General features: G+C 41.7%; 1 protein-coding gene across 5 annotated transcripts in view; it reads right to left on the bottom strand.

Annotated features, from left to right (window-relative positions):
- Positions 1–25,642, bottom strand: part of ADCY5 (adenylate cyclase 5) — a 212,266-nt gene that overhangs the window by 42,843 nt on the left and 143,781 nt on the right. For 4 of the 5 annotated variants that reach the window (XM_051623577.1, XM_051623581.1, XM_051623578.1 and 1 more), the window contains 5 exons: positions 15,951–16,062; positions 15,647–15,774; positions 11,111–11,269; positions 9,954–10,095; positions 879–1,019 (listed from right to left, as the gene is read on the bottom strand). In XM_051623577.1, coding sequence (XP_051479537.1) covers positions 879–1,019; positions 9,954–10,095; positions 11,111–11,269; positions 15,647–15,774; positions 15,951–16,062 — 682 coding nt within the window. The remainder of the gene's footprint in view (positions 1–878; positions 1,020–9,953; positions 10,096–11,110; positions 11,270–15,646; positions 15,775–15,950; positions 16,063–25,642) is intronic. The other variant, XM_051623580.1, reaches the window with a different exon arrangement.

Genomic DNA, 25,642 nt, shown 5'->3' with positions numbered 1-25,642 from the left:
TCTTTAAAAGTTCTTTGAATGCTTCAAAGCTGTGGTGACCTAGAGCAGAACTTTGATTATGGGCAAAAAAGTAGGCAACACACACTTTTGACTGTGCATGAAGGGTCAAAACAGCATTAATAAGGGCACAGAGCAGTCTGATTACGTACGCAATTATAGAGGTGCTAATATTGTTACTACTATTACAAATCACCATTATAATAGAATTCTCTTTTCTCCATCTTTATTGCAGGAAACAAAGATATAATCTATGCAAAATAAGCCATAAAAGTGCTCTCAGTCCAATTGCTTTGGTAACTAGCTATTGTTCATTTTCATTTAGAAGGACTGAAAGGCATAAGCAAGAAATGAAGATGTCTGCTACCTTAGGCAAATTGATCCATGTACTCAAGAATCTATTCTCAAGTTACACACAGCAGCGTGATTCCTGGGGACCCATGAGTATCCATGGGCATGTAGCTTATAGAAGGTAAACAGCATCTGGCTGTTATAATGCAAGCAAGAAACATTTGCAGGTGCTGAAGTCTGTAATGATCTAGTAAAAATATGTCAGTTGCCATTTGAAAGCTTGGGTTACTAAGTGATTTCTGTAGATAATCACATCTTCTCACACAGCCTGGATGGGTTTTCAGAACGTGAGACAAGTCACACAAAAGAGGCTTTCAGCCTCCCTTCCCCTCTCAAACAACCTTGTGCCTCATCTCACAATCACTCACCTCCAGATGTACCAATTATTACTATTCCTGGAGTCAAAGTAGAATTTACCGCCCCCATTTGGAAAACGCCCTCGGGGTTGCAAAAACCTTCAGACAGAGCAGGGAGGGATATGCAGTGCTGTATTAAGAAAATAAATTAATATCCATAAAGAAAGGCATTACCATTCTTTTCATCTCCTTGGAGACCTGGTGAGCTCCAAGGTGGTTATAAAAGGGCCGGTCAACACCCCAGTGCGGCGGGTTATGGCTGATGGAATTAGCGCGCTGACGATTCATCTTGGCTATTGTGGCTTTCTCATCTTTCTGAAATACAAATGAGAGAAAAATGTAGAATAAATTTTTAAATGTTTACATGGCAGTCATTCTGCCAGCATCTGTCATTTCTGATCTCTCACTCCAGAGGTTGGCTTTGTGCCCTGAACTTTATGAAGTGGCTGCTGATTAGCAGCAGTCCTAGTTCACCATGTCTTTTTCTTCTCATTTTTTGTAACGCTTCCCCTAAGTGGTGCCCACCATTTTACATCTTTGGTCTTTTTGAATAACCACCATAATCTATGTAAACACAGGGAGCATTCCAAAATGAAGACATCTGTTTTCTTTTTCAGTAAGCTGAGGAAGTTCAGATGGCATTGCAGTTCCAAGCTGAGATACTATACAGACGGTCCTAAAAAAAAAAGCCAAGAGAAACAAAGTACAGAGTGATCTGGTTGAACAACAGGAGCCTTGAAGCTTGACACCTTGAAGCCATGAAGGACACCTTTCTCTGTAGGTACAAGCAAATAATTTTTCATGCTTGCAAGAGCATCTTCTGAGACACACTAAGGAAAATGCATAGATCTTGAAAACAACTTAACTGTGTCTCTGTTAGAGGTAAAGGTACCGAGTGTGACAAAATGGTCTCCTCTACTCTAATGCTAGCTGCAAATTTTATCACTGACATTAAATTTCCTGAAGTTTGGGCAAAGTCTTTGATTTTGTTATTAGAGATGGTTTTGAATCTTGGGTGCAACTGGAGCTTACTGCAAAGTTTGCACAGAATCTGTCAGAAAGGTTCCACTCAAGCTCAAGTGCCAGTAACAAGAGCACAGAAAGGCAGCATGTAACTAGGCTAAGCAACAGGGTGGTTAGTTCCTTATTTTGCTTATATTCTCTACCTAAAAAGACAGGTGGGTTTCCACATGGAATGTGGTCTGCAGAAAGACAGGAGTTTGTTGTACAAGATCAAACCCTTTAATCTTCTTTAGCAAAGACTGTACTTGGGGACTGTGTGATTTACCTGCACTGACTCAGAAGGCAGAGAGATGAAAATCATTACATCCTTGCTTAAGAGACAAACTCTGCAGAGCCTGAAAATTCAGACAGTAGGGATAGCTAAAACTGGGCTGCTTATTACTTGTGAGATTATACTTTTTCAAGAGAATTGCTGCTTCCATGAGATTACTGAAAAAAAATAGACATAATATTTAATTTTGGATTTCAGAAAGTGTTCAGATGTCTGAATAATTTCAAAAGAAAGCATTAGTTGTTTTAAACTCTAAATTTTTGCTTCCAGTGTTGTATGACAATACAGGTAGGTCTGCATTCTTTGTTTGCCAACAGCCTGCTTGCCCTACCAATTTACTTTGATTCCCCACTATTCAATGGAACTCGTACCTATCAGGAGTTTGCAAAACACCTGGTGTTATTTCTATGGTAACCAGAGAGTTAAATGTCAAGTACTATGCTGCCCTAAATTATTTTTTATTTTTTTGTTTTTACAAAATTTTAATAAGCCTGCTAAAATTCAGTGCTGGGGAAAGCCTCCTGATTGACAAGCATGGGAAATCATCATCTCTTTTCTTGCAAAGAAGAGACAGCAAAGAAATGACATTTCCCATGAGACCACAAGCTCCGCACGCAGGCACCAAACCTGTAGTAGTGCTGCAGGCTTCATGGCCACTCGCTGGGGACACAGTGTCACTTGCAACAGGAGCCCTGTGCCAGACATCCTACTGGCCCTGTGACAATAAGTAGCAGTGGTCACTGCAGCCCTGGCTGCCAGCTAAGATCTTTTTCTACCCAGCCAGAATGCCAAGCATAGGATCTCAAGGAAACTCAGTGGGAGCAAACCCAAGGGAGCTGCCAGGATGTTTGGTGGGGAGAACAATACATGCTCCCACACTGCACACCCCCAGACACCAAGTGCCTCCCACATCACCTCTTCCTCACATCGAAACCACCACCGTTTCATCTGCAAGAGCTGAACACTCCATCACTTGGCACCAGCTGAATTTCACATGAGCAGTCATGACAGAGCTGCTGGACAACCTCCAGGAGAGCTGCGTTCTAAATATTTCTAAAAATACAAAAATGTGATGCAATACTGATGTCCCAATTCGAGTTGGTTTGAGGTTTTGTTTTTCAAAAGTCACTGCTCTTTATGGTCTCTGCCATCATTTGTAGCACTTTCTTATGTCGGGTTTTTTTTCAGTTATGCAATCTTTTTCAACCTTATGCTTCTTTCTTCTATGACGTCAGGCCAGAAAACTGCCAGAAAATACAGTTTTATCATCTCCAAGCAAAACCCTATTGTTTCCAACAGGAGAAGGGACACTGCCAACCTGTTTTGTTTTAATGAAGTGTTTTCAACCAAAAGCAACAACAACAAAAAAAAACCCAGATGCTGAAACTAGTCTGGGGTCCTATAAAAGAAAAGCAATTTGGTTACATTACAAATGCCTTGATATAAACAGATGATAAATGATACCTACAGCACGTTTCCCTCCATGAGTTAGTAAATTTGGTTACAATTTGAGGAAGCCTTAATGTAAAAAATCCAAGCAGACTAAGACCTCTCAGCCAGTGAGTGACCTTCTACCTGCTGCTAGTGCTGGTGGCTCTGAAGCATCACTTGATTAATTTGAAGGGAATCAAAGACCTCATACATGTTTACTGACACATCTGAGTTGAGGTAAGGGTGGGACAAGTGAGTAAATACTTCTGAGACTGCTTCTAATCATGAGGTCAGGCACCATAAATTTTCCATAGCTACAAGAACTCTGGCAATATTCCCCCCAACCCCTATAGAAAGTCTTCACTGCATTCTGAGCTATGCTTCAGCAATATTTCCAATCATTAAAACAGATATACACAAGCATAGTGGATTTTTGGCTTCCCACATTACATACTGTGCTGCTATATTATCTTGAACAACAGGACTTTGTTATTAACATCAATACTTATCCAACATTTTTTTAAAACCTGATACTTTCAAAAGTTGACCTAACTTATTTTCTGAAAAATCACTTGTTCAGTGGGTGGTGATAACCAACTCCAAAAATGAAGAATTAGAAGGATCACACTCCTTTGTGCAAATTCATGAGATTGCCTCCTCTGTTTCTTCCTGGCTAAGACTGAGGATCAGGACAACTTGGACAAGGGCATAACAAGAATGGAATCAAGAATAAAGAAAAGGAAGAGATTATACCTTTCAGTCCTACTCATTATAGGTACTCCTGACAACAGGAGCAGGTGCAAAAGCTTCTGACAGCAATGAGTTTTTCAGATTTAAAGTGGCTAAACTCCAGAAAACTGTTGTGGGAACTTTTCAAATCTGGTCCCACAAAGAGGCTGTAAATCTTATTCCCAGAGGATTTATTTTGTTCCCACCACCAGTTCCCACACAACAAGTTGCAGTAATGCTACAGCAAAACTGCAGGAATAGCTGGGATTTTCTTATACTTATAAATTGCATCAAGAATGCCTGTTATTTCTTTAGTGTGTCATAGGATTTTCCAAGATATTGATCACTCTCAGTGCAACAAAGCAGTGAAATCTGAGTGTAGATCAGCTGTTTCAGATTCAGCTACATATTGGTCTTGAAATTCTCTTGAAGTCCTATTGACATGTGAATGATGTTTCTTGCCGTGCTACATGCTACAAACCATTGCCTTCATAAATCTACATGAGTGGAACCCTGCTAAGCTGTGATTAAACTTGTTAAATTAAGGAATCATCACATGAGATTGATTGTGTTTTAGGAGAGTCACATGCACAACATTTAAAGGACCGTTTTGTTTCTTCAGCTGGATAGAGTTCCAGGACACTATTTAGAAAAGAATGAGAATTGTTTTCCTAGGAGCTACAGCCAAAGTCTTGTAGAGCTGTTTTAAGGCCTCCATCAACAAACCCTTCTGAAACTGTTGTGTATCTGCTATTGTTAAAAGAAACACTTGTGTTTACTGCAATTGAAAGACATTAGGAAAAAAAAACAAACACATTTTTTTCAGTTCCCTGACTCTGTGCACTCAGCACAGCGTGTTTACTCAGCAGTATTGCTCATCTGTTGACAGTCACATTTTGTTTCCACTTTTGTTCAAAGAAAAGCATTTCCCCAGACTTCTGACAATTTTGAGGACAATAAAACTAGCTGTAAACCTTATGTGCCATTAAAATCCTGTTCACCTTAAGGTCTCTTTCTCAGTCCTCCAAACACATACTTTCCCACCTTTCTCTGAGTAAAGCCTTTATCAATGATTAGAAGTGATGAGAAGAGCAGTTGTGATAGCTCTGGAAATCAGTGCAGCACCTGATCTCAAAGAAGAGCAGAAAGTTGCCAACAAGCACCAAGCGACAGGCTCCTGTCAGTTACAGTGTGTTAGGAATGCTACAGTCTGCAAGGTAAACTTTTTTTAAAAAAGTATAACAAGAATAAAGCAAAACCTTCCTGCAGAAGGATAAAGATATAGTACTGAGTAATGCTGGGCAGTTCACTACAATTCTTCTGGGTTAAGTTTGGGAATTAGTAAAAATCTTGGTAATAGTATTAGTAACTCTAGCTGGTAATTCACTGTTTATCTGGAAACACAGACTTTCAGATAAAGACTAAAGATGCAAAGCCAATAATGGAGGAAATGCAAAGATCTCCTTGGAGAATTCCTGTGTTTCTTTCATGCTAAAGTACCAAGTCCATTAGAAACACATATCCAAATAAATTAGGAAAATGCTGAATAAGGAGAGAAGTCACCCTGCCAAAGTCATCCTATATCACACAAGGATAACAGAAAATTAAAAATTGACATTACTCTAGAACTGAAGGAACAGATTACTTCTCTTCAGATGATCACTACTGACACAGAAGAGGCAAAAAGGAAAAGGGATCATAAGTGTAGGATTATAAATGGAAAACATGACTAAACTGGAAGCAAAACTTGAGTGTGATATGCTGAAGTCAGAAGGACAGCCTCCATCCCAATCTTTGCAAAAACTGCCAACTGCAATTTCAGTTCTGGTAACAGACACTTTTGACAACTATTTAGTCAGGAATCATGACACAGAACTTGTAGAGCAGCAAATGAGCTTGGATTAACAACCTTGAGAGCATCCAAGTCCTCTAAACAGAAAAATCACAGTAGCTCTCATTGACCTTGCTTCTTCCATAGAGCATTTGATGGAGTGCTGTGCTGGAGACTAATGGCTAAGACAAAGAGGGAATGCAAAGCTGAGCAAAGAGCTGGTTTCCAGTGAAATGGCAGGAGATGGCTTTGCATAAGGAAGTGTTAGTGTGCATGCAAGTTACTAGTAGAGTTACTCAATGATTAATCTCAGGGCAGGTTTTATTTATTTTTTTCTTATCACATCTGCACCAGGTATAGCAATGAGAGACTTTGCTAATGAGAGAAGAGGAGGCAGTATTTGACAGATAAGAAAAAAAGGAGTATTAGCACCCAACATTTGAGGACCAATATAGCAGGAATGGGACCAGAGACACTGAAGTGTACAAAACACGTGATCAGTCATGTAGTCAGAAACTTCACTATCAGGAATTGCATTAGTTCATCACAGAATAACTATCAGACACCAACATAATGCAACTATGCAAAAGCTAAAGGTTTCCTTTGATGATCACAAAAATGAAGAGCTTGCTGTGAAAGTTTGTGCTTGTCTCTTCTTCATTATGAAAAGACATTAGAAGTTTGTCTGAGGAGAAAAAAGGTTGAGAGGAAGAGAGAGGATACAATTGCTGTCTGACAGCAGACACCACACAACCAGAGCTTTAGAGCAGCCCACTGTTGACAGTTGTGGGAGCAAACAAACCAGCAAAAGATTCAACGGATCTTTATGGTGGAGCCTGTTAATTTCATGATGATAATTACTTTATGTATCTATAAATATTTATATATATGTGTATATGTTCACATTACAATGAAATGCATGGCACCCTTTGTATATCACACAGTTAAGATGGTTTTATATTTTAAATTATCACAACCGTATCTTAAGGAATTGAAATAAGTACAAGGAACACAAATTTGGAAATGTGGATCAATTCTTTCAGAACATCCTGCAAAAACTTTTTACCTAGGGGAACATAATACTGCAATAAAGTCACTCCTGCATTGCACAAGGTTATCTGAGCACTGCCTTCTTCACAGGCAAGTGTTCATCCACAAGAGCAGCAGCATCACAGGACAGGCAAAGAGAAAGGTGAAAGCAGATCTGGAGGTAAAATGAGGAGAGAGAAACCTATACAGACTGTATTTTAAAATGTTTTGTTTTATTCTCTTTCAATAGAAAGCAACTCTTCTGTGTATCAGATAGGAAACAAGGACTATATTTTCAGCTCTAAGGATGTTATTTAAAGACTGAGTGATCAGAATCTAGCTTTTTCCCCCCCTAAGACTCAATACATTCCTGTTAACAGCATCCTTAAAAGGGAGAAAAAAAAAATAAAATCAATTTTCAAAGAAGGAGCTAGCCTGAGTTCCTGGAAAAAATAATAGATAAATGTTCCTCCCATTTATTCTGTGCCAAAGAAATGACACTAACATGATGAAAAAGTCAAATAAACAAAAAAAAGTTATGAAATGTAGTTATGGCTCCCCATGGCAACAGAAAGGGTAAGGAACAGACACTGTTACGTTTTATATATACACCTTAACTCCTGGTATTGTTTGGTTTCAATGGCTGTGGGACTGATGCATCAGGTATTCAGATAATTCAAATCTGCTTCTGTGAACTGAAGAACAGCTCAGGCAAACAGTTACTTGTGTCAGCTAAGCATCTGCTCTCAGACCAGTGCAAATCCTGTGCCTTGTGTGTGAGGACAGCAGGAACCCAGACACAACTCACAGGAACCCATTACTAAGTTAAGTGAAAATTTTATGGCCACTACTGGAATAGACTGAACTGAAAACCTGGCTAAATACATCATAAGAAGTCATTAAAATCTAGCTGAAATAGAAGGAAAAAGTGAAGAGCTAGAGCTGTGCCTCGCATTGGGCAAAAAATTCAAGACTGACTGAGGTGACTATAGGAGAAAGCTTTTCTCGCTTCTGATTTTCATATTATGTGAAAATGAGTTATGAAGAGGAAGAGAACATGAAACTATTCACAAGGAGATAAAAAATGGCTCTGGGAGCAAGAAAGTTGGAGCAGTATGGGCAAACCAGGGGCTCCTCAAACTGTAAACACCCATGACCTTGGGTAGCAATTTCTTTATGTTTCAATCTTGCCCAGTAATTACAAAGGCCATGTGCATTTCCCAATTCTTATCTACTCTGGGATGCAGCATGTTAGAGCAGCATTATAACAGTGGCTAGAAACTTCAGCTAAGGGCTACACTGTGTAATAGAGCTGCAATAAATATATATGAAGCAGTGGAAGAATGGGGGAACTAATTTTATTTTACCATGGAAAATCAAGGCACAAAGATTCACATTCCTCAAAATCTAAGTCTGGAATGGAATCCACATCTCTCCTGAATCTCTGTCCAGTCTCCTAGTCAAAAGACAGCCCTGTGTTCAAAAATTAAGTCAAATCTCAAGTGCTCTGTGTCTCTGTTTTGGCTACACCAGCAAGGAACAGAATCCTGATCTTAGGTTGCCTTCTCTCCAGAGAAACCTTCAGTTCACCAAAAGAACATGCAGACAACTTAATGACTGCACAATTTAAGAAGTCAGTATAGCTTCTCCACCCCAGGAGATAGGGCCTGACTATAAGGGTGCTTTGGTTTATGTTCTTAAATCTAACCAGCAAAGAAGAAATGGTTTAGGTATAAACATCAGCTGGCCCACTGGCAGGCAGTGATGCTCAGGAAACAGTCTTGCACTGCGAACTCTAATCCTCTTTTGAAGACTGACAATTGTTAATGAGATGTATCTTATGAGCAGATAGAAACCAAAACATCAGCTTCTCTCTCTAGCAAATGATAAGGGATTTTCCTGGAGATTTTTTACACAATATCCATTGAGGAGATTTGAGACTTCCATTCTCTCAGAAAATGAAGCAAAATATTTCTGTAGAGGTGTTATAGTTATTCAAATCAACCATGTTATTGAAACATGTCACAAACACTAATTCATTTAATTTCATGGTAGTCACATTTACAGCTGTGGGAAGGTTTAAGTGCTCTTAGACTCAGCAATATTTAAACTGCTTTTCAATTCAGGTCAATCTTTATATGCTTGCCCATCCTTTGAAAAGCAAAGTAAAGTCTACAGTGCAGAAATTATGTAGATGAATATTATTGGCTAGGTTAAACTAGGTAACCAAAAGGGTCCTTTTGTAATATTACAGTCTACCATTATTTAAAATAATACAAACTAGTGATAACATCAACCTATTTTCTGTTATTGGCAGTGTCATAAAAAGAAGATACATTGGTTGAAATGCACTTGAGTTTCACTTGACTCAAGTCAGTAATGCCCTAACAGCCCTATTTGGTGCAGCCTGACCCATGTCATAGCAGTAAGTATGATCTCATCCCACTGCTGGAGGGAGCATCCATCATTAAAGTGGGCCATATTTTCCCATCTTCAAAAACAGAGGCTGAAAATAATAAGAACTGCTCTAATCTTTATGCTGATGTCAATATGGCGAGCAGGTAGACAAAAGCACTTCTGTCTGTAATCTGATAGAGACCTTTGTGGTTTTAAGAACTTGTACAAGTATCAAATTTCATTGACAAAAACCTATCTATATTAACAATATTCTTCAAAATTATTTTGAAAACAAATCAGGACAGTTTTTTTGATAGAACTAGAAAATAGTTGGTGCAGAAATGTTATGCAGAAGGTGGCTACACTCCCTCCTATGCATGCAAAAAAAAACAGGAAGAGGAGAGAGAAACAGGATTTTTGTCATCATAAGTCATGTAGTCAACTGAGTCATCATAAAAGCTGATGTTCACACTGCTTTGTTATGCTGGAGACCACCTAGTTATTAAAAGTATCTAGTCCTGCATTTATTTGGTCTTACCCGTTTCTGGCTGCACCGTACAATCAAGAAGGTCTCAATGCTGTGCTCTTTCAGATAAGCGTTGCGTTCCCCTCCAAAGCCCAGCTCCACCTCATAGTCTCCATTGAGATAGTTCAGGGTTGCTTTTGTTATGTGGATGCGCCTTGAACGAGACAAAAGACAAACCAGTTTTGTAGGCTCTGAAGAGTTATCACCTAAAAAGCCAGTTCCTGTCCGTGACAGGTTTCCTGCACGGGAACAAATGAGCAATAAAATCCAATTTATTCAGCCATGCCACTGCTCTTACAGATGTAGTATGGGAGTTTCAACTGTTTTAAAGGAAGCAGGCCAGGAAGCACCTTCTTAGAGAGGGAGGTGTTAATGTTAAGCATTTTATAGATCCATTTATAAGTAACTCCTGAGATATATAGCACCTTTTGCTCTAACACACAGCAGATTATTTTTTTTGGCAAACACAGGCCCTTCACAAGGACGTGTCTACTCAGCAGACACATGTAATGTGTATCTTTCTTGTTGTATCACATTAATCACTGTGGTACAAGAGTGCCTTGTAGAGGTATCCAATCAAAACCCACAGTCTCATGCCTTTTTCCAGAGCAAAGGAAAGATGGGAAGGGGCATAGAAAAACTCTCTCATGAAGTCAGCAGCAACTTGGCACCAACTCAGTCTCCAGTTAGTCCGTACAGCAGTGAAACAAGAACTGAATCTGCTCTCTTACAGGAATGTTTCAAAACAAAAGGCTGGCCTGAAAGGCTGGTCTCATACAATGTCCATCAGTAGTTGAGATGCTCTCCAGCAAACACTGTTAACATAAGGTCACATCTCTGTCCCCATGACCAGCTCTGCTAGTGTTCACACAGACTTGCTTATTTCTGCTGTATTCATCAGCTTTGTTTCACAGAGAAGAAATTCAATTCTTATCACAAGATATGCCCATCTTGGGATTTTGTAGGCTTTCTGTAACCAAGAACATGGAGACGTGGAACAGAACAACTTTGCTAACATCTGTATATGCTTAAAACACTACACCCACAGTTCATTTCACAGCAGACACAGACTCTCTGACCCTCTGTCCCACGTTTCCCCACCTCACTGTGACATGTCAGACACAAAACGACACATGAATTAACATGACAGCTTCGATGAAGCAACTTACCCAGCTTTGCCCCCCGCTTCCATGTGGTTGGCTAAGGTCACATCATTGGACCACACATCAAACTGCCACTTCCTGAGGCCCAAGACCCCGCAGTGAACTCTCCCGCTGTGGATTCCAACCCTCATGTTGACATTAACTCCTGTCACCTCCCGGACTAGTCTGAAAGGAGATGCAGGGGAAAAAAAAGGATATCAATAAGAGCTCCACGGTTGTGGTCAGTGCCATGAACTTGCACCCAGAATACAAAAATCCATAATGACCCACCAATTATTCATGCATATATATGGTGCTGCTCATCCACATCAACAAGACAATAAAACAAAACCAGGCCAGCTCTTGGATGGCCTAGCTGGCCAAGCAAAGTACTAATTAGAAAGGGGAGCCCTTGGAGTAAATCCATGTACTCTGAACTCATGGTCGAGCTGACAACTCATTAAACAAAATACCTTTGGAGCAGTAAAAGGAATGAAGTGCTGGTCTCTATTTCCATACCAAAGCTGGACCTAACCTGCCAGCACTCAGCCTCATTAAGAGTAATAGCATGTTGCAAAGAGAAATAGGAAATTATTTCAGAGATTTTAATTTGTCTGTATGGCACGAAGCCTCAACTCTTCCACAGATGAAATATGATATGTGTGTGAACTGCAGCTTTCCAACTGCAGCTGGAAAGCTCAAACAGGGCTATATAGCTGCAGTCAGAGTAGCAAAACCAGAGAACCACATCTATTACAGTCATTCCAAACAGGCAGCTACAAATACTCAAGCTCTGATTTGAATGAGGTTTTGGATGCTCTGCTTACTCCAAAATGACTGCTGGAATACTTGGTGGGTTTTGCCCTTTTAGGGCAAAAGTTAACTTCAAGAGCTGCTCACATGGAAAATATATTTAGGAATGTGGGTAGGAGAAAGTCTTGATGAGGACATCAGAACAACTCTGCTTCTTGTTATTGCTGATCACATAATTTCCAGAATGTCCATGCTTCACAGGCAAATCCACCTACATCACACAGCACAGATCCTTTGAGTTGTTCACAGAATCACAGAATTGTCGGAGTTGGAAGAGATTATCAGAGATCATCTAGTCCAACTCCTGTACTAAAGCAGGACTGCTAGAGCACATTACCCAGGACTGCATCCAGGCAGGCCTTGAATAACTCCAGAGAAGGAGATACAACCCCCTAGGCAGCCTGTCCCAGTGCTCTGTAAGCCTCACAATAAAGAAGTTTTTTCTCATATTTAAATGGAACTTCCCATGTTCCAGCTTGTGCCCATTGCCCCTTGTCCTATCACTGGGAACTACTGAAAAAGGTCTGGTTCTATCCTCCCTGCACCCACCCTTTATATACTTGTAGGCATTAATAAGGTCTCCTCTCAGCCTTCTCTTCTCCAGGTCAAAGAGTCCCAGCTCTCCAAGCTTTTCCTCGTAAGGGAGATGCTCCAATCCCCCAATCATCTTTGTTGCCCTCTGCTGGACTCTCTCTAGCAGTTCCCTATCTCTCTTGAACTGGGAGGCCCAGAACTGGACACAGTATTCCAGATGTGGCCTCACCAGGGCACAGTAGAGGGGGAGAAGGACCTCCCTCGACCTACTGGTCATACTTGTCCTTATGCGCCCCATGATTCCATTGGCCACCTTGGTGGAAAGGGCACATTGCTGGCTCATGGATAATTCACTGTCTACCAGGACTTCCAGATCCTTCTCTTCAGAACTGCTTTCCAGCAGGTCCACCCCTAACCCATACTGGTGTATGGGGTTCTTCCTCCCCACGTGCAGGACCCCACACTTGCCGTTGTTGAACCTCATTAGGTTCTTCTCTGCCCAGCTTTCCAGCCTGTCCAGGTCATGCTAGATGGCGGCACAGCCCTCTGGGGTGTCAGCCAGCCCTCCTGGTTTTGTATCATCAGTGAACTTGCTAAGGACACACTCTGTCCCTTTGTCCAGTTTGTTGATGAATATGTTGAACAAGACCAGAACAAGTATTGACCCCTGGGGGACACCACTGGCTACGGGCCTCCAATCCTGTGCCACTGATCACAACCCTCTGAGTTCTGTCACACAGCCAGCTCTCAATCCACCTCACTGTCCAGTCATCTAGCCCACACTTCCTGAGTTTCCTAATAACATTCCTTGCTAGCTTCTTGCAGCATGAAGTTGTACTTTTTACCTATCAGATTTAAATCTTTTTGGTCTTCAGGTTTATCTAGTCCTTTCTAGATAACATCCTCTGGACAGGTAAGTCCTGCCAACTTCCTAACATTAAAACAGATCTAATATTTATGGCTTTAGTTATTAATGAAAATTAATTATTAAAGAAAGACCAATTCTGGACTCTGGTTCACTCCTCATACTGTATCATTTCCCTTAAAAGACTTTTCAAGATGACTTCTTGCTGAAACAGCCCCTACCTTCTTACTGGTCCTTAATCCTTACAATCCCTATCTTATGTTTCACTGAAGTGACATTAATTGTTTTTATTAATACACAGCAGAGATTCTTTAGCAGGGAAGGGAAGCTGCAAACAGGTAAGGTGACACGGGCTAACTAACTGAAAGACGTTCAATCACAACACTTGGGAAAGCAACAGAAACTGGGGGAATGAAAATGCAGCTGTAGCCATAACTCTTGCAAGGACAACAGCAGCAGCTGGGTTCAGCACCGGGGAGGGAAGAAGAACAAGTTGCATGAGTCCTACCAACCCCACTGCACCTTCTGCCAAGCCACGTTACTGACACAAGACCAGGGAACTTCTCCCAGTAGAGTTGTTGATGAGAAGGTGACTATCTCTAGACTTTGCAGCAAACAAATGAGTTTGGTTATCCTTTGAAAAACATGACATATTTTTCAAATATGAAAGGATATGAAATATCCTTTGTTACCTTCAATTTTTTCAAGTTAACTTATACCAGCAGTGCAGTGAATATAATTATTTCTGATCTGGGCTAACACTCCCTGCTGTTACTGTGCACAGATGAAATCAGCCTCTGGGCAGGGCCCAGTGCTGGTGAAGCCTGCAATCACATATTCAGTAGATATTTGTTACCTGCAATCAAATGTTCAGTAGCCACTGGTAATCTTAATTGTGAAACCTCTTATCTTGATCCTTAAGGGAGGAGGAGGTAAGGGGAGAAGCAGGGGTACTCACAACAGTCACCTTCCAGATTTATTAAAAGATAAGATTGTTCAATGCATTCATCACTCATCAAGTGGGAAACAAGTTTTAAAGACCACTGAAGAGCTATTTCTAAACAAACATAGAGTGCACCTTAGCTCCATGTTTATTTCAAGGGAACATGGGTTGCAGTTCATCGTGAAGTCAAGACATCCTAGCATTACTCAGCCCCGTGGGGGATTACACTGCAAGGTGTCAAGGTCTCCTTCTGACCTGATTTCCTCAGGTCAACTACTGCAGAAAGTGAGACTTCCCTAGACAATATACAGAGCAACGTCTCTGTAGGGCTGGTGGCTAAGAATTGCTGCTTCTCATGTTTGGCAAGATATGTTGTCATCTGCCACTTAACTGTACTTCATGCGGAAGAAAAAACATCCTTTCAACGGCTCCTGAAAACTGGCTACTTGCAAGTCCTTTTTATTTTGCATTTTGCATACAAACCCCTACAGGATTTTTGGTGCAAAGCAACAAAGCTTAAAGACAGGAAAGTAAAGGCAAGAAGTCCTGACAGTGTGCCCTGTTTACAGAGCAAGGGAATGCTGCTGTGTGCTGCTCTTTGAACGGGGTCTCCGGGCTGAAAACACCACTTTTCAGACTGTGTGTCTGTGTTACAAAAATGAAGCTGACAAGGGTGGGTGCATATTCCATGTCCTTGTAGAATGAAAACAGTAAGGATGCACTGTATCAGGCTCAGCAAATAGGTAGTTCTAGTTTTTATCCAGATGAAGTGGAAACTCCAGCAATTTACTGAATGGAATGAGAACTGCACAGAGTTCTCCCACTTCTCTGTTGGTACCCCTGATACTTTAGAAGATGCTTTCACAAAATAACACACTAGAAGAGAAGGGAAAAAGAAGCACAGTCTCTGTGCAGCAGTGACGGTACAGATATCGAGGTCTGCTTTTGGCATAGGGACACATGCAGAAGGATTAGCTAAATTAGACAAAACAAGCCTTAGCAGAAGAATTGTAAGGTGAGTAAAAAGCTGGTATAAATACAGGTAAGTGAAGAGTGACTTAAACTTAATAAAGTTATTATTAATCCTCTGATTTCACATGTCTGTAATTCACTGGACTCCTCCTTTGGGAAAGACACTTCCAGTAATTACAGTAACCATTGTCTTTCTCATCAGGAGAATAAGCACTGATACCCATGTGGCTGTAATGGACTCAAGTGCCTGTCCTTGTTCTGTCAAACCTTTAAAATCTTTACTGCATTTTGTTTTCTTATTCCAGTTAGTCTCTGTTTTTGCTGGCATCAGTTTCCTGGTTTGGCTACCTTGCTACTAATGTCAGGAAGACCTGACAGGAAAGAGAATCTACTTGCTATTTGTTCTGAAATTCTGCATGAGGAACATGGTACTTACGAGATGGCCTCTATCATATCCATTCCCATTTCAACACAGCAGTGTGCATGGTCAGCTCTTGCTTCTGGCAACCCAGATACACAGTAATAGCAATCACCCAGAATCTTGATACGTAAACAGTGGTTCTCCTAAAATTGAAAAAAATAAATTAAATGAGAGAGAAGTATCCAGCTTATATTAATCCTTGCAATAGTTTGCCTTTTAGGGCAGTGAATATTTACAGAAATCCAGTGAACCAGCACAGAATGTAATTCTTGCAACAGGAAAAAAAAAAAAAAAATCAGACTTATAATAGAAAACTTACAGCTGCTAGCTTATCAAATCTGGCAAAGAGCTCGTTCAGCGTCATGACCAGCTCCTGAGCAGTGCACTGGGAGGCCAGACTTGTGAAACCCTCTATGTCTGCAAAGAGGATGCTTGGGGAAAAAAAGAAAAAAAACAACAAAACAAAAAAGAAGTGTCAGACAATTTGTTGCTGATATTTAATAAGTTCTGGGGTAGTAGTCCAGGGATGGGGAGGCATGTAGGGTTGTCCCAGCCCTATAGCTGCAAAAACATGAGCACCCCTAATGTCACCTTAGGATACAGCTTCTCTCACGTGTAAAGCCCTGTGGGGCACAGCCTCATCTCCTCCAGAAACCAGAAAGGGTGAGAAAACCCCACAAGCTTTTCATCCCCCCCCCCCCTTGCCCCATCTCCAGAGAATTTACAGTATGCTGGAAGCTGGTGGTGGCACAATAATGCTATCAGCCAGCTTTAAAAACAAGGCACTCCTACACAATGACCAGATTAGCCCAGCTATAAAATCAACACTTACTCATTTTGCTCACATTCTTCAACCCCTCATCTCAATAACATGACCTGTGTCTTAACTCCGCTGCAGCCAAGCCACGCTCTCCTGCCCGCCTCTCCCGCTGCCAAAGCGCAGCCACAAAACGAAGTCCCTCCCTAGTGAACAACCTTATCCTGCCCACCTCAGCTTCCACCCCAGCTTTCGTGGTCTGCTTCTGTGCACCCTCCAGCCCTGTGCCTGGCAGCACCCTGCCCTGTGCCCTGGTGGACACGCTCTGGCAGTGCCAGAAATGCCAAAGGCAGGGATGACGGCCCCACATGCTTGGGGAGGAGGCCTGGGCACTGCAGGGCTGGCGGGGCACGTCCTACCACACTGGGCTGCACGGGTGAAGGCTTTACCCCTGGGCCTTTAGGCTCTTCATTCTCGGGACAACGACACCTACACCCATTTACTACTTTTCCCAGCTGTACACACTTCATACTCCACTGCTTTGGTTTGTTTGTCTGTTTTTCCTCAGCTTCTAAAGAACTACAGAAATGGAACTTCCCGCTTGTACCACACCTTCCAGCTGGCCTAGCCTCTGAAACACTATAAAAATATACACCTCCAGCACTGAGCAGCTCCTCTCAGCAAGGCTGCAAGCAGGCATCACCCAGCTTGCTGCCAAACGCTGCTTGCTGCTAGCACAGCCCTTGCTGGCTGAGGCAAACCTCTGCTACTGCGGCAGGGATACTGAATCACTCCCATCCAGCAAGGACAGACTGGGAAAGCCCTCTGAAAGCAGCGTGGACTTGTTCGAAAGCATAATTATTTGAATCACAAGTATTAATAATGATTCTTTGATTTCAATTAATTGTAATATGGTATTGCAAAGACATGTTTTTAACTGGCAAAAGATTCTGTCACATCGATAATTACAACATTGAAAATATTGATTTGCAGTCAAACACAGCCATTGCATTAAATTGAAAACTATTAAGTAGAACAGCACCAGACTATGTCTATAGAGTTTAAGATAAAATATATAAATGCATACGTTTATATAAACATATTTGTGTAATGGAACATTTATCAAGTGGTTGATTTTTTCTTTGAAGTTGATTATTACATGAAGCTGTACTTGAATAGGAAGATAAATTAAAAGTATTAATAACAAGCACTTTGGTATTGTTTCTTCTCTGTAAAATAAAATTCCAACATGTTTTAAGCAAATTGAAGAGGCTATGTTTTCAGCTGGAGTTCCTTGCAATGTCTTCACACAGAAAGCAAAAGCAACAAAAATATTTTTAAAGCATTTTTTGCAAAAATCCTGAAACATATTTAAATTCTGGCATGCTTCTCATGTTTTTCTTCTATGTTTCAACTCCAATAACTCATCAACCAAACATATTGCATTAAATATTTCTTTGTTAGTCAGACTGAAACTGAAATGCGTAAGAAAAAAGCAAGAGAGGAATGCAGGGATGTCTGAATCAAAATATACTTTGTCATTTTATAACACTTAAGAAAATACACAAAAACTAAAATCAAGGTTTCACATATTTACAAATAAAAGTAAAGCTCCCAGAGAAATACAGCTGAAACCAACTGAAATCTTAGAGATATCTGTACTGCTGGCTAAGCAACTTAGGTATGTTTTAATATGCAATGTCTAAACAGGAAATGTCTCCAGTTCTTGTGGCAGTTAACAAAATGCATCCTGTTGCAAACGTTCCTTTTTCAGCAAGGGGCAAATTGCAAATTCCTCCCTCGTGGACAGGTTCACACTCCTTGCTTGTGTGCATGTTGTAACAGCTGTGTGTTACAACAGGAGGAGTCCAGGGCAATCTCTACTCTGACAGTCAGATAGCAATGGGTATATCTGAGAATACTGCACAGGGATATCCTGAGCCAGCTCCTCATGCCTGACTCAGAAAATTAGTACTAGTTTATTGTCCTAACAAACATGGATAAATGACTGAAGATTGCCCCCTCCTTTCCCATTACTATCATGCCAGATAAATGGATCAGACATTCTTAGAAGTTAAATTGCAGCAGTATTTTCAATCAGGCAAATGAAGTCATCAGCAGAGACCTATGGAGCTAACCTACACACAGATTTATGCCTTTTCACATTGAAACTACTTGATTACATTTTCTGAAACTCGCAACCTTCTGCAGGTGACCAGCAAACTGCTCTTAGTTCAAATTCAGCAGCTATCTCCTTCATCTTGATCTTTGTCTTGCACTTCCAAGGACAGCATGGTTGACAGCTCCATATGCAGCTCTCTGGCCAAGTGCTAGAAAACTATAATTATAAGCACAACAAAAGGGTTTATTATGAGAATAAAACCTGGAAACATTGCATGATGGGAATTAGAAATGCATCCTGCAGATGAGCCAGTAGCAATACTGGATACTTAATGTTGTCTGGTGCCACTGCTAGGAAGCCAGCATTTACTACATGAGACGCTTCTCTGAATGGATGTTTTGTTTGAAGAAAGACTCAACAAAGCCAGTTTGATAATTTTGGGGGAGGGAAGTCAAGGAAAAAGAAGCTTGTTTTTATCTAAAGTAAATGAAAGTATTTTTTTAGATTATTCAGTTCTCACTCTTGAACATGGACATGACTCTTGGCAATAAGGGGAGGAATTTCATATGGCACATGCCTTTTGCACTTTATATGAAAACCTACTCAGAATTTCTTACGTGTGAAGTCCTTTGCACAACTCACTTTTTGCACACTATGATTAACATATCTACCTGTACGGTCCATCCCTTTGCCCCTCTTTAATGTCAGCCATCCAAGTCACACATGTACCTGTTGCAGCACCTGAGCATATTCCATTACAGCCTGAGACACCTGTGTGACCTGCTCTGCTCATGACTTAGCCAAGTAGCTAAGCCACTGAGCTATCAGAAGCTACTGTCTGGGATGCATGGGCCGCAAGGAATGGAAAACCTCATTAGGGCAGAGGACAGAGAAGTGCTCTGGAAACTGAAGACAGAGAGGGGAAAAACATATTTGTGGCAGGAGACTGGAGAAAGAACAGCACACGACTGTCAAGAGAAAACAGCCCTTGCAAACAGGAGCCCAGCCCAAAGCCTCTCTGTCCTCTGCTCCCAACAGAGAGATCTGAAAGCCATTAAATCACATTTTACTCCTCCTGCCTAATCTGTTCCCTGCACACTCTGCAAGCACTGCAGCTCAAGCAGCAGAGACAACAATCAGGTTTATTGCTCCCACCCTACTAACGACCCACAAGGGAGGAATGGCGACCCATGTATGTGGTGCTGTGCCACGCTGCTTCTGTTCTTTTTGTTATCAGCCCAAATAAACCTTACATTCAGCCTTCTCGCTGTAAAATACTCAAGCACCCAGATGCAACTAGCAAAAAGGTAGATTTCTCTTACAATACCCATCAGGGAACAGCACATGTTCCTCATCCTGTGTTTAGACAGAGCTTTTCTTTAAAAATGAAGCCCGCTGCACCTCCTTAGACACACAACACATGCGCAGGGAGGCTGCAGGAGCATCTCCCAATCCTGCCAGTCCATCTTGCCCTGACTAGGAGTGTTACAGTTTAAACACACAGCTTCCACACTACCCGTAGGTCCTCAATCCACACTTCAATTTTCATGTCAGACTACCCTTAGCAATTAGAAGATTTTATTAAAGGATGATGGTGACGGATGCTTGTGATGAAGGACACAACTCGAGCCAACGATTTGTCAGTTGTCATTTCCTTGCTGGTGGGAGGACAATGCCAGTAATAGGCTTTCCTTGTGCCAAAATGTGGGGTAAATGACAGTGGTCAATAAAAGATCAAATGAAATAATTATTATAGCTATAAAATATCATGAGATAAGTAAGGCAGTAGTTTAAAAGTACTATTAGTTGAAGTTGATTGGAAGGGATAGAACACACGATCTGCAGCCTGGGTCCCAGTCCCTTCATCTGGAAGGCTACTGCTTTGTGGAAAAAACAGTTTAGCATGTAATTAAAAGGTTGTAATGGCTTCAGAGCTCTTGATGTATTTTCCACTCCGTCACTGCCTTCAGATTTACCATCTGATTGGGTTTTGTCCAGCAGTCACCAGGGTATGACCTCAAAAAAGACAAAAAAAGGGTTTATTTCTGGGAAAGACAGAGAAGAAAAGAGAAGTTACCACTCATAAGTTTTTTAAAAATTATTTCTGTTTAATTTTGGTTGAAAAGTACCACAAATTGTGTTACAGGGTAGAGGGGAATACTTTCCCAATCTCCTATTCCAGCTCCTATTTCCAGCAACGACTGATTCAAGATTTCATAGATGTACAAGGCAAGCTCGGTTTTGTGCCTGTTGCCCTGTGTGGCTTGAGTACCTCCCAGATCCTGCCATCCTCCCCACTGCTTAGGGACCAGCCTGCTCCCCTGCCTGTCCTCACCCAAACCCCAAGCAGGGGAGCAGGAAAGGTGGGTGCATACACTGGAGTATCCCTGTGCTGCTGGGTCCTTCCAGGAGCTGATGGGCAACACAGGGCAGGATGGGCACACAGCTTTACCTGCTGCTGCTGCTGCTGCCACCAGGATGCCAGGCTCTGCCTGAGTTTGGCCCTTACAAAACCACCACCATCACTGTGGACTCTGAGACCCCATGAGCAGGGCATCTAGATGCTTTCTGCAGAGTATTTCACATACCTGCAAAGGCAGAGTGAGATGAAAGAGCAGCTAAGATGCAGAGCCAAGAGGAGAAAATTCCCAAAGTGCTGAACTCAGCTTTCCCATTTTTTTTGGTCTGTAATGCATAGTTAACAGAATAGTTAATACACACATGGACAGACAGCTCAGATACCAGCAAGAGCCTCAGTGCAACACCCTGGAGATCAGCAGTGTGAGCCTGCCCAGCTTGGGCAGCTTTCACCATTTGTGCTCAGGTCCATCCCACTGCACCTTGGGTCCTACCACTTAGGGTCATCTAAAACTTACTCCTTCAGGTGACCCTTGCTGTGACTGCACTGCTAACATACCCTGAGGCAGAAGCAGCACAGGATCTTTTGGATGGCAAAGGAGAAGGTTCTTAGCAAGTGTGCAGGAAGGGTAGAGATCTCAACAGAAAGCTAAGAACGATGTAAGGAGTGGGAAGAGCTAAGGACAAGGTAGGAAGCAGGAAACCCACATGAGACATTTAAAAAACACAGCTACAGAGAATGATTTTGAAGTGCAGCCTTAAATGTCTGAAGCTAATAGAGTTATCAAAGAAGGGACACAACACAGCCAGGTTTCCCTGCAAATACAGGATTATCCAAATCGCTAAATTAAATCATCAGTGCCTCTAACGCAAAAACAGTCGGGTTCTATTTCGAGACATGTGCGTGCCATGCATGCCAGCCACAACACAAATCAAGCAAGGCAAGAAACACAAACCCTATCACTATCACAACCGTAATGCCAGTCATGAACATAAACACCATGTGTTACTGGGAACCGAACACCACAGGCACTGCATGGGAGACGGAACCAAGCGCCGTGAGCTTTAACGGCTTCTGAAAACAGCAAAGTACATCTGCCTGCATGTGAATCAAAGCCATGGTATTTCACTGCAACAAATGCTACCTATAAGAAACAAAAAAGTTAATGAACCATAATAAATATTGTTCATAACTACAAGCTCATTAATTTGCATTCATGAGCAAAGGTGGAACAAGAGAAAGCTATTTGCTGTAGAAACAGGCTACCCTTGTCAGTGAATTCACTAGGCTAGTTGGTGAGTGCAGTGTCTCAGGCTGCTACTGTTATTTTACTCCACCACCCATCACCATTGGTTGCATGTCAGTAAGTCACACTATGAACAAGGAAGAAGGATGGATGGGGATGAAGAACACAAAAATTAGCTGAAGGGTTGAGTTGAACACTTAACACTAGAATAGACTTTCACAGAATAGTTGGAGTTGGAAGGGACCTCTGGAGGTCATCTTGTCCAACTCCTCTCTGCTCAAGCAGAGCCACTTAGATTTGGTTACCCAGGACCGTGTTCAGACGTCTCTTGAGTATCTCCAAGGTGGGAGCATCCCTTGAGAAGTAAATGAGACAATTTTCACACTTTGACATCTGTTTAAAAGTCAGTTCCCCACCAACACTGTAAGCCCAGAAGTTATTTTTTCAGTTCGAGTGGCATAAACATAGTATTAAGTTAATCTAAAAGTTGCAAGAATAGACATGGCATCAAGACAAAACCAGTCTCTCCTTCCTAGCTATAGCCACTTGGGGATGTGATGACAAGGAGGTCCTCTGTGTGTTCTCTCTTCTACCCACCCTATCCCACAAATGGGATTTCAGCTTCCAGAAACACTGAGGACATCTCTGAATGCTCTTTCCCTCCTGAATTTAATAGCAGCAGCAACAAAAGGACAAACCAAAACAAGCTGAAGACAAGTTCACAGCAGTGGCATAGTGACCATGATCAGTCAGCATGTACAGGTCAAGCAGCACAAACATGAGCAAAGGCAGCAAAGCACACCTATAGATGGTCAAGTGGGTTGCAAGCTACTTCCAGACTAACTCAGGTCTCAACAGCACATGTGCCTTGCTCTCTTGCTGTATATGTGACAGGCTAAGGTCTTAGCCTTACAAAAAGTATTCTCCAGAACAGCAGGACAACAGGCAGACTAGACTTCATGGAAAAAAAACCCAACAGCAAAAAGATATATTCTCTTTCCTAAGCTTATATGGTTATTTCAGTAAACATTTAATCTGTTTACTATTGGAAAGCACCTATTGTTTCAAATGAGCCCAGCACTTCTATGACACATCAGCTGGCACAGCTCCCCCTTGGACAGTAGGACTATGTGGCAGTGCTCCATCTTAAGACCAGTCATCCTGTCTCCCAGTTGCTCAAGAAGATGAGAAGGCACACATGTACACAAATGCTGTGGTAAGACAAGCAATACTTTAGATGGAAAGAGAATAACACAAAATAAGAGGAAATAAATACAAAGCCCCTACAAAATCAAAAGCTCAGAAAACCCTGAACGTTTCCACCTTTTTCTTTACAGCAAAAGGCAGAAAAAGCTGCATGTCCCTCTTCAAAGTATCCAAATACATAAACCAAACCCATACCCGTGTTTGAGAAGTTCATTCCACAAGACCATACCAACTGAAACTGGTGGCAGAGTGAAAACCAACAGAGAAGTGGGAGACCAGATGGCTCTGGGAGACACCGGGGACAACGTGCAGACTGCCATCCACAGAGCCACTGCATGACGACAGCAAGCCTCATTGCAAAGATACAAACTACAGAACCCTGCCTGTACTTGATTTTCCCATGTTTGCTCTCAAATGAGTGTTACCAGAGGTTAGAACTGCCTGGGGGACTCAGCTGGGAGATGTACATCTCCAGCACAAATTCTTAGCATTTGCAGTTGCAGCTCTGCCTGTATTAGTAATGTGCTCCTGGGAATGTCCCGCTGAGAGTGTCTGACCCTGCTGCCACTCAAGAGCTGATGAGAAAAATGGCACCATACTTTCCATCATGGAAAAGTGACCCTCCAACCAAGGTCAGTGCTCCTTGCCTTGACGGCCATGGTCTGTCCTTCACTGTCAACACAGGAAATGAGAACAAATTAAGATCCTGTGATCACCAACCAGATGGGGAAGACTGCACCAGTCATATGGGGAAAAGGTTTTCCATGGCATTCCTAGGCTTGCAGTTTATGAGCATGAGTAGCTACTCCAGTTATTGGTATTTAGTTATAGCTAGGCAGCGTCAGTACTCATTTTTTGTTTTACACATGAAACTCTTGCTACCCTCTCCCTCTAAACATCTTGAGTTAAAAGATTTTCCTATTTCAGCAGACTATATTTAACCAGATTGATTCTTCACTGGAAACAGGAGTAATAAATAGCCTTTTGGGAAGAAAAACTATTTGGGGAAGGCAAAACAATTACAAAGATAGATATGCAGTGGCTACCTGCCAAACTATAGGTGGAGCACATTATAGACAGCTTTGAGATGAGTAGAAGGAATTTTATTACTCCATCATCAGAAGCCAAATCAGGTGCTGTTGTCTGTCGAACATAAACAGAAATGCCAGCAGCCAAAATGAGATTCCGGGTTAGTAAGAAGGGACTTTGGACCTTTTTCGTGTGTCTCAGAAGGGACTGATGGGAATGTGAACATTTTTCCTGTCATTCTGATCAGGGGAAAAACCATGTAAATGAGAAAGACACCAAATTCACTCCAACCCCAAGGAAGTTTAGGAAGCCAAAGTTGAGGGATATACTTGTCCTTTTGCAGAAAGGTGCAAAGGAACCATGCAAACTGCTGACTATGACTGTGTCTCTTTACTTTGGCTCTGAGCAAGCCCAGACTCACCCGGGTCTTTTGCACTGGCCAGTGCAAAAGAGCTGGCAGGTCTGTCCAAACGGGAGCTGGATCCAGCCCACACCAAAATAAATCTCAGCTTCATTTGTCCCACAAGACAGCCTAAAATTCAGAACTGCATATAAAATAAAAAGGAAAAGCCATGCAACTTTCTGTTTTTCAAACTTCAGGCACACTTTTTTTTTGCTGTGAACATTATTGCAGTCTGTTTTCTGGCATTAGAGCAATCTCTAATGTCAAAATCCTGCCAAAAACCAACAAGAAGGAAGACAGAGTTAAGAGAACTGTAAGAGACTATCCATTAGCACCAAAGCAGTAGTAGTCTGGTAGCATTCCTCCCTGCCCCCTTTGAGAGAACAGCTTGCAAAAGTGACCAGAGCCATAGAAGCAGCATAATAGGAAAGAAAAAAAACAGAAAACTGGAGTATAAAATAAAACACAACCTGTGGCACAGAGGCTGTGTGCCAGCAGTCAGCCAGTTGCCAGAGAAGGCAACCGAGTAATACATTTTGGCACAGTTCACAGTGTCACATGTATCTCAGGCCAAGCATATGGCATAGACATTGAGTAAGTTGCATCTAATCAAGTTTGGGATGCTTTCTGTTTTATATTGCTCAGGACTTTGATGATAAAAGAATGAGCTCCTCATAGCTGTGCAAATTTCATTGTCTGTTCTTCCCTGGTATCATGGATATTCATTCAAAGAACAATGCCTTCATACTCCCTACCCAAACAGCTGCAGTAATTCTGAATGTAGCATCCATTTCAATCTTACTCCTTCCTCACTCTCTCCACTAGCTTCCCTGGTGCCTTGCTGTTTTGTGGTTTATTTACTCTGCAATATCTTTAACTCACAAATTTT

The sequence above is a fragment of the Apus apus genome, chromosome 6, assembly GCF_020740795.1.
Source record: "Apus apus isolate bApuApu2 chromosome 6, bApuApu2.pri.cur, whole genome shotgun sequence".
Taxonomy (NCBI): Eukaryota; Metazoa; Chordata; class Aves; order Apodiformes; family Apodidae; genus Apus; species Apus apus.
This window is presented reverse-complemented; position numbering and strand designations above follow the sequence as displayed.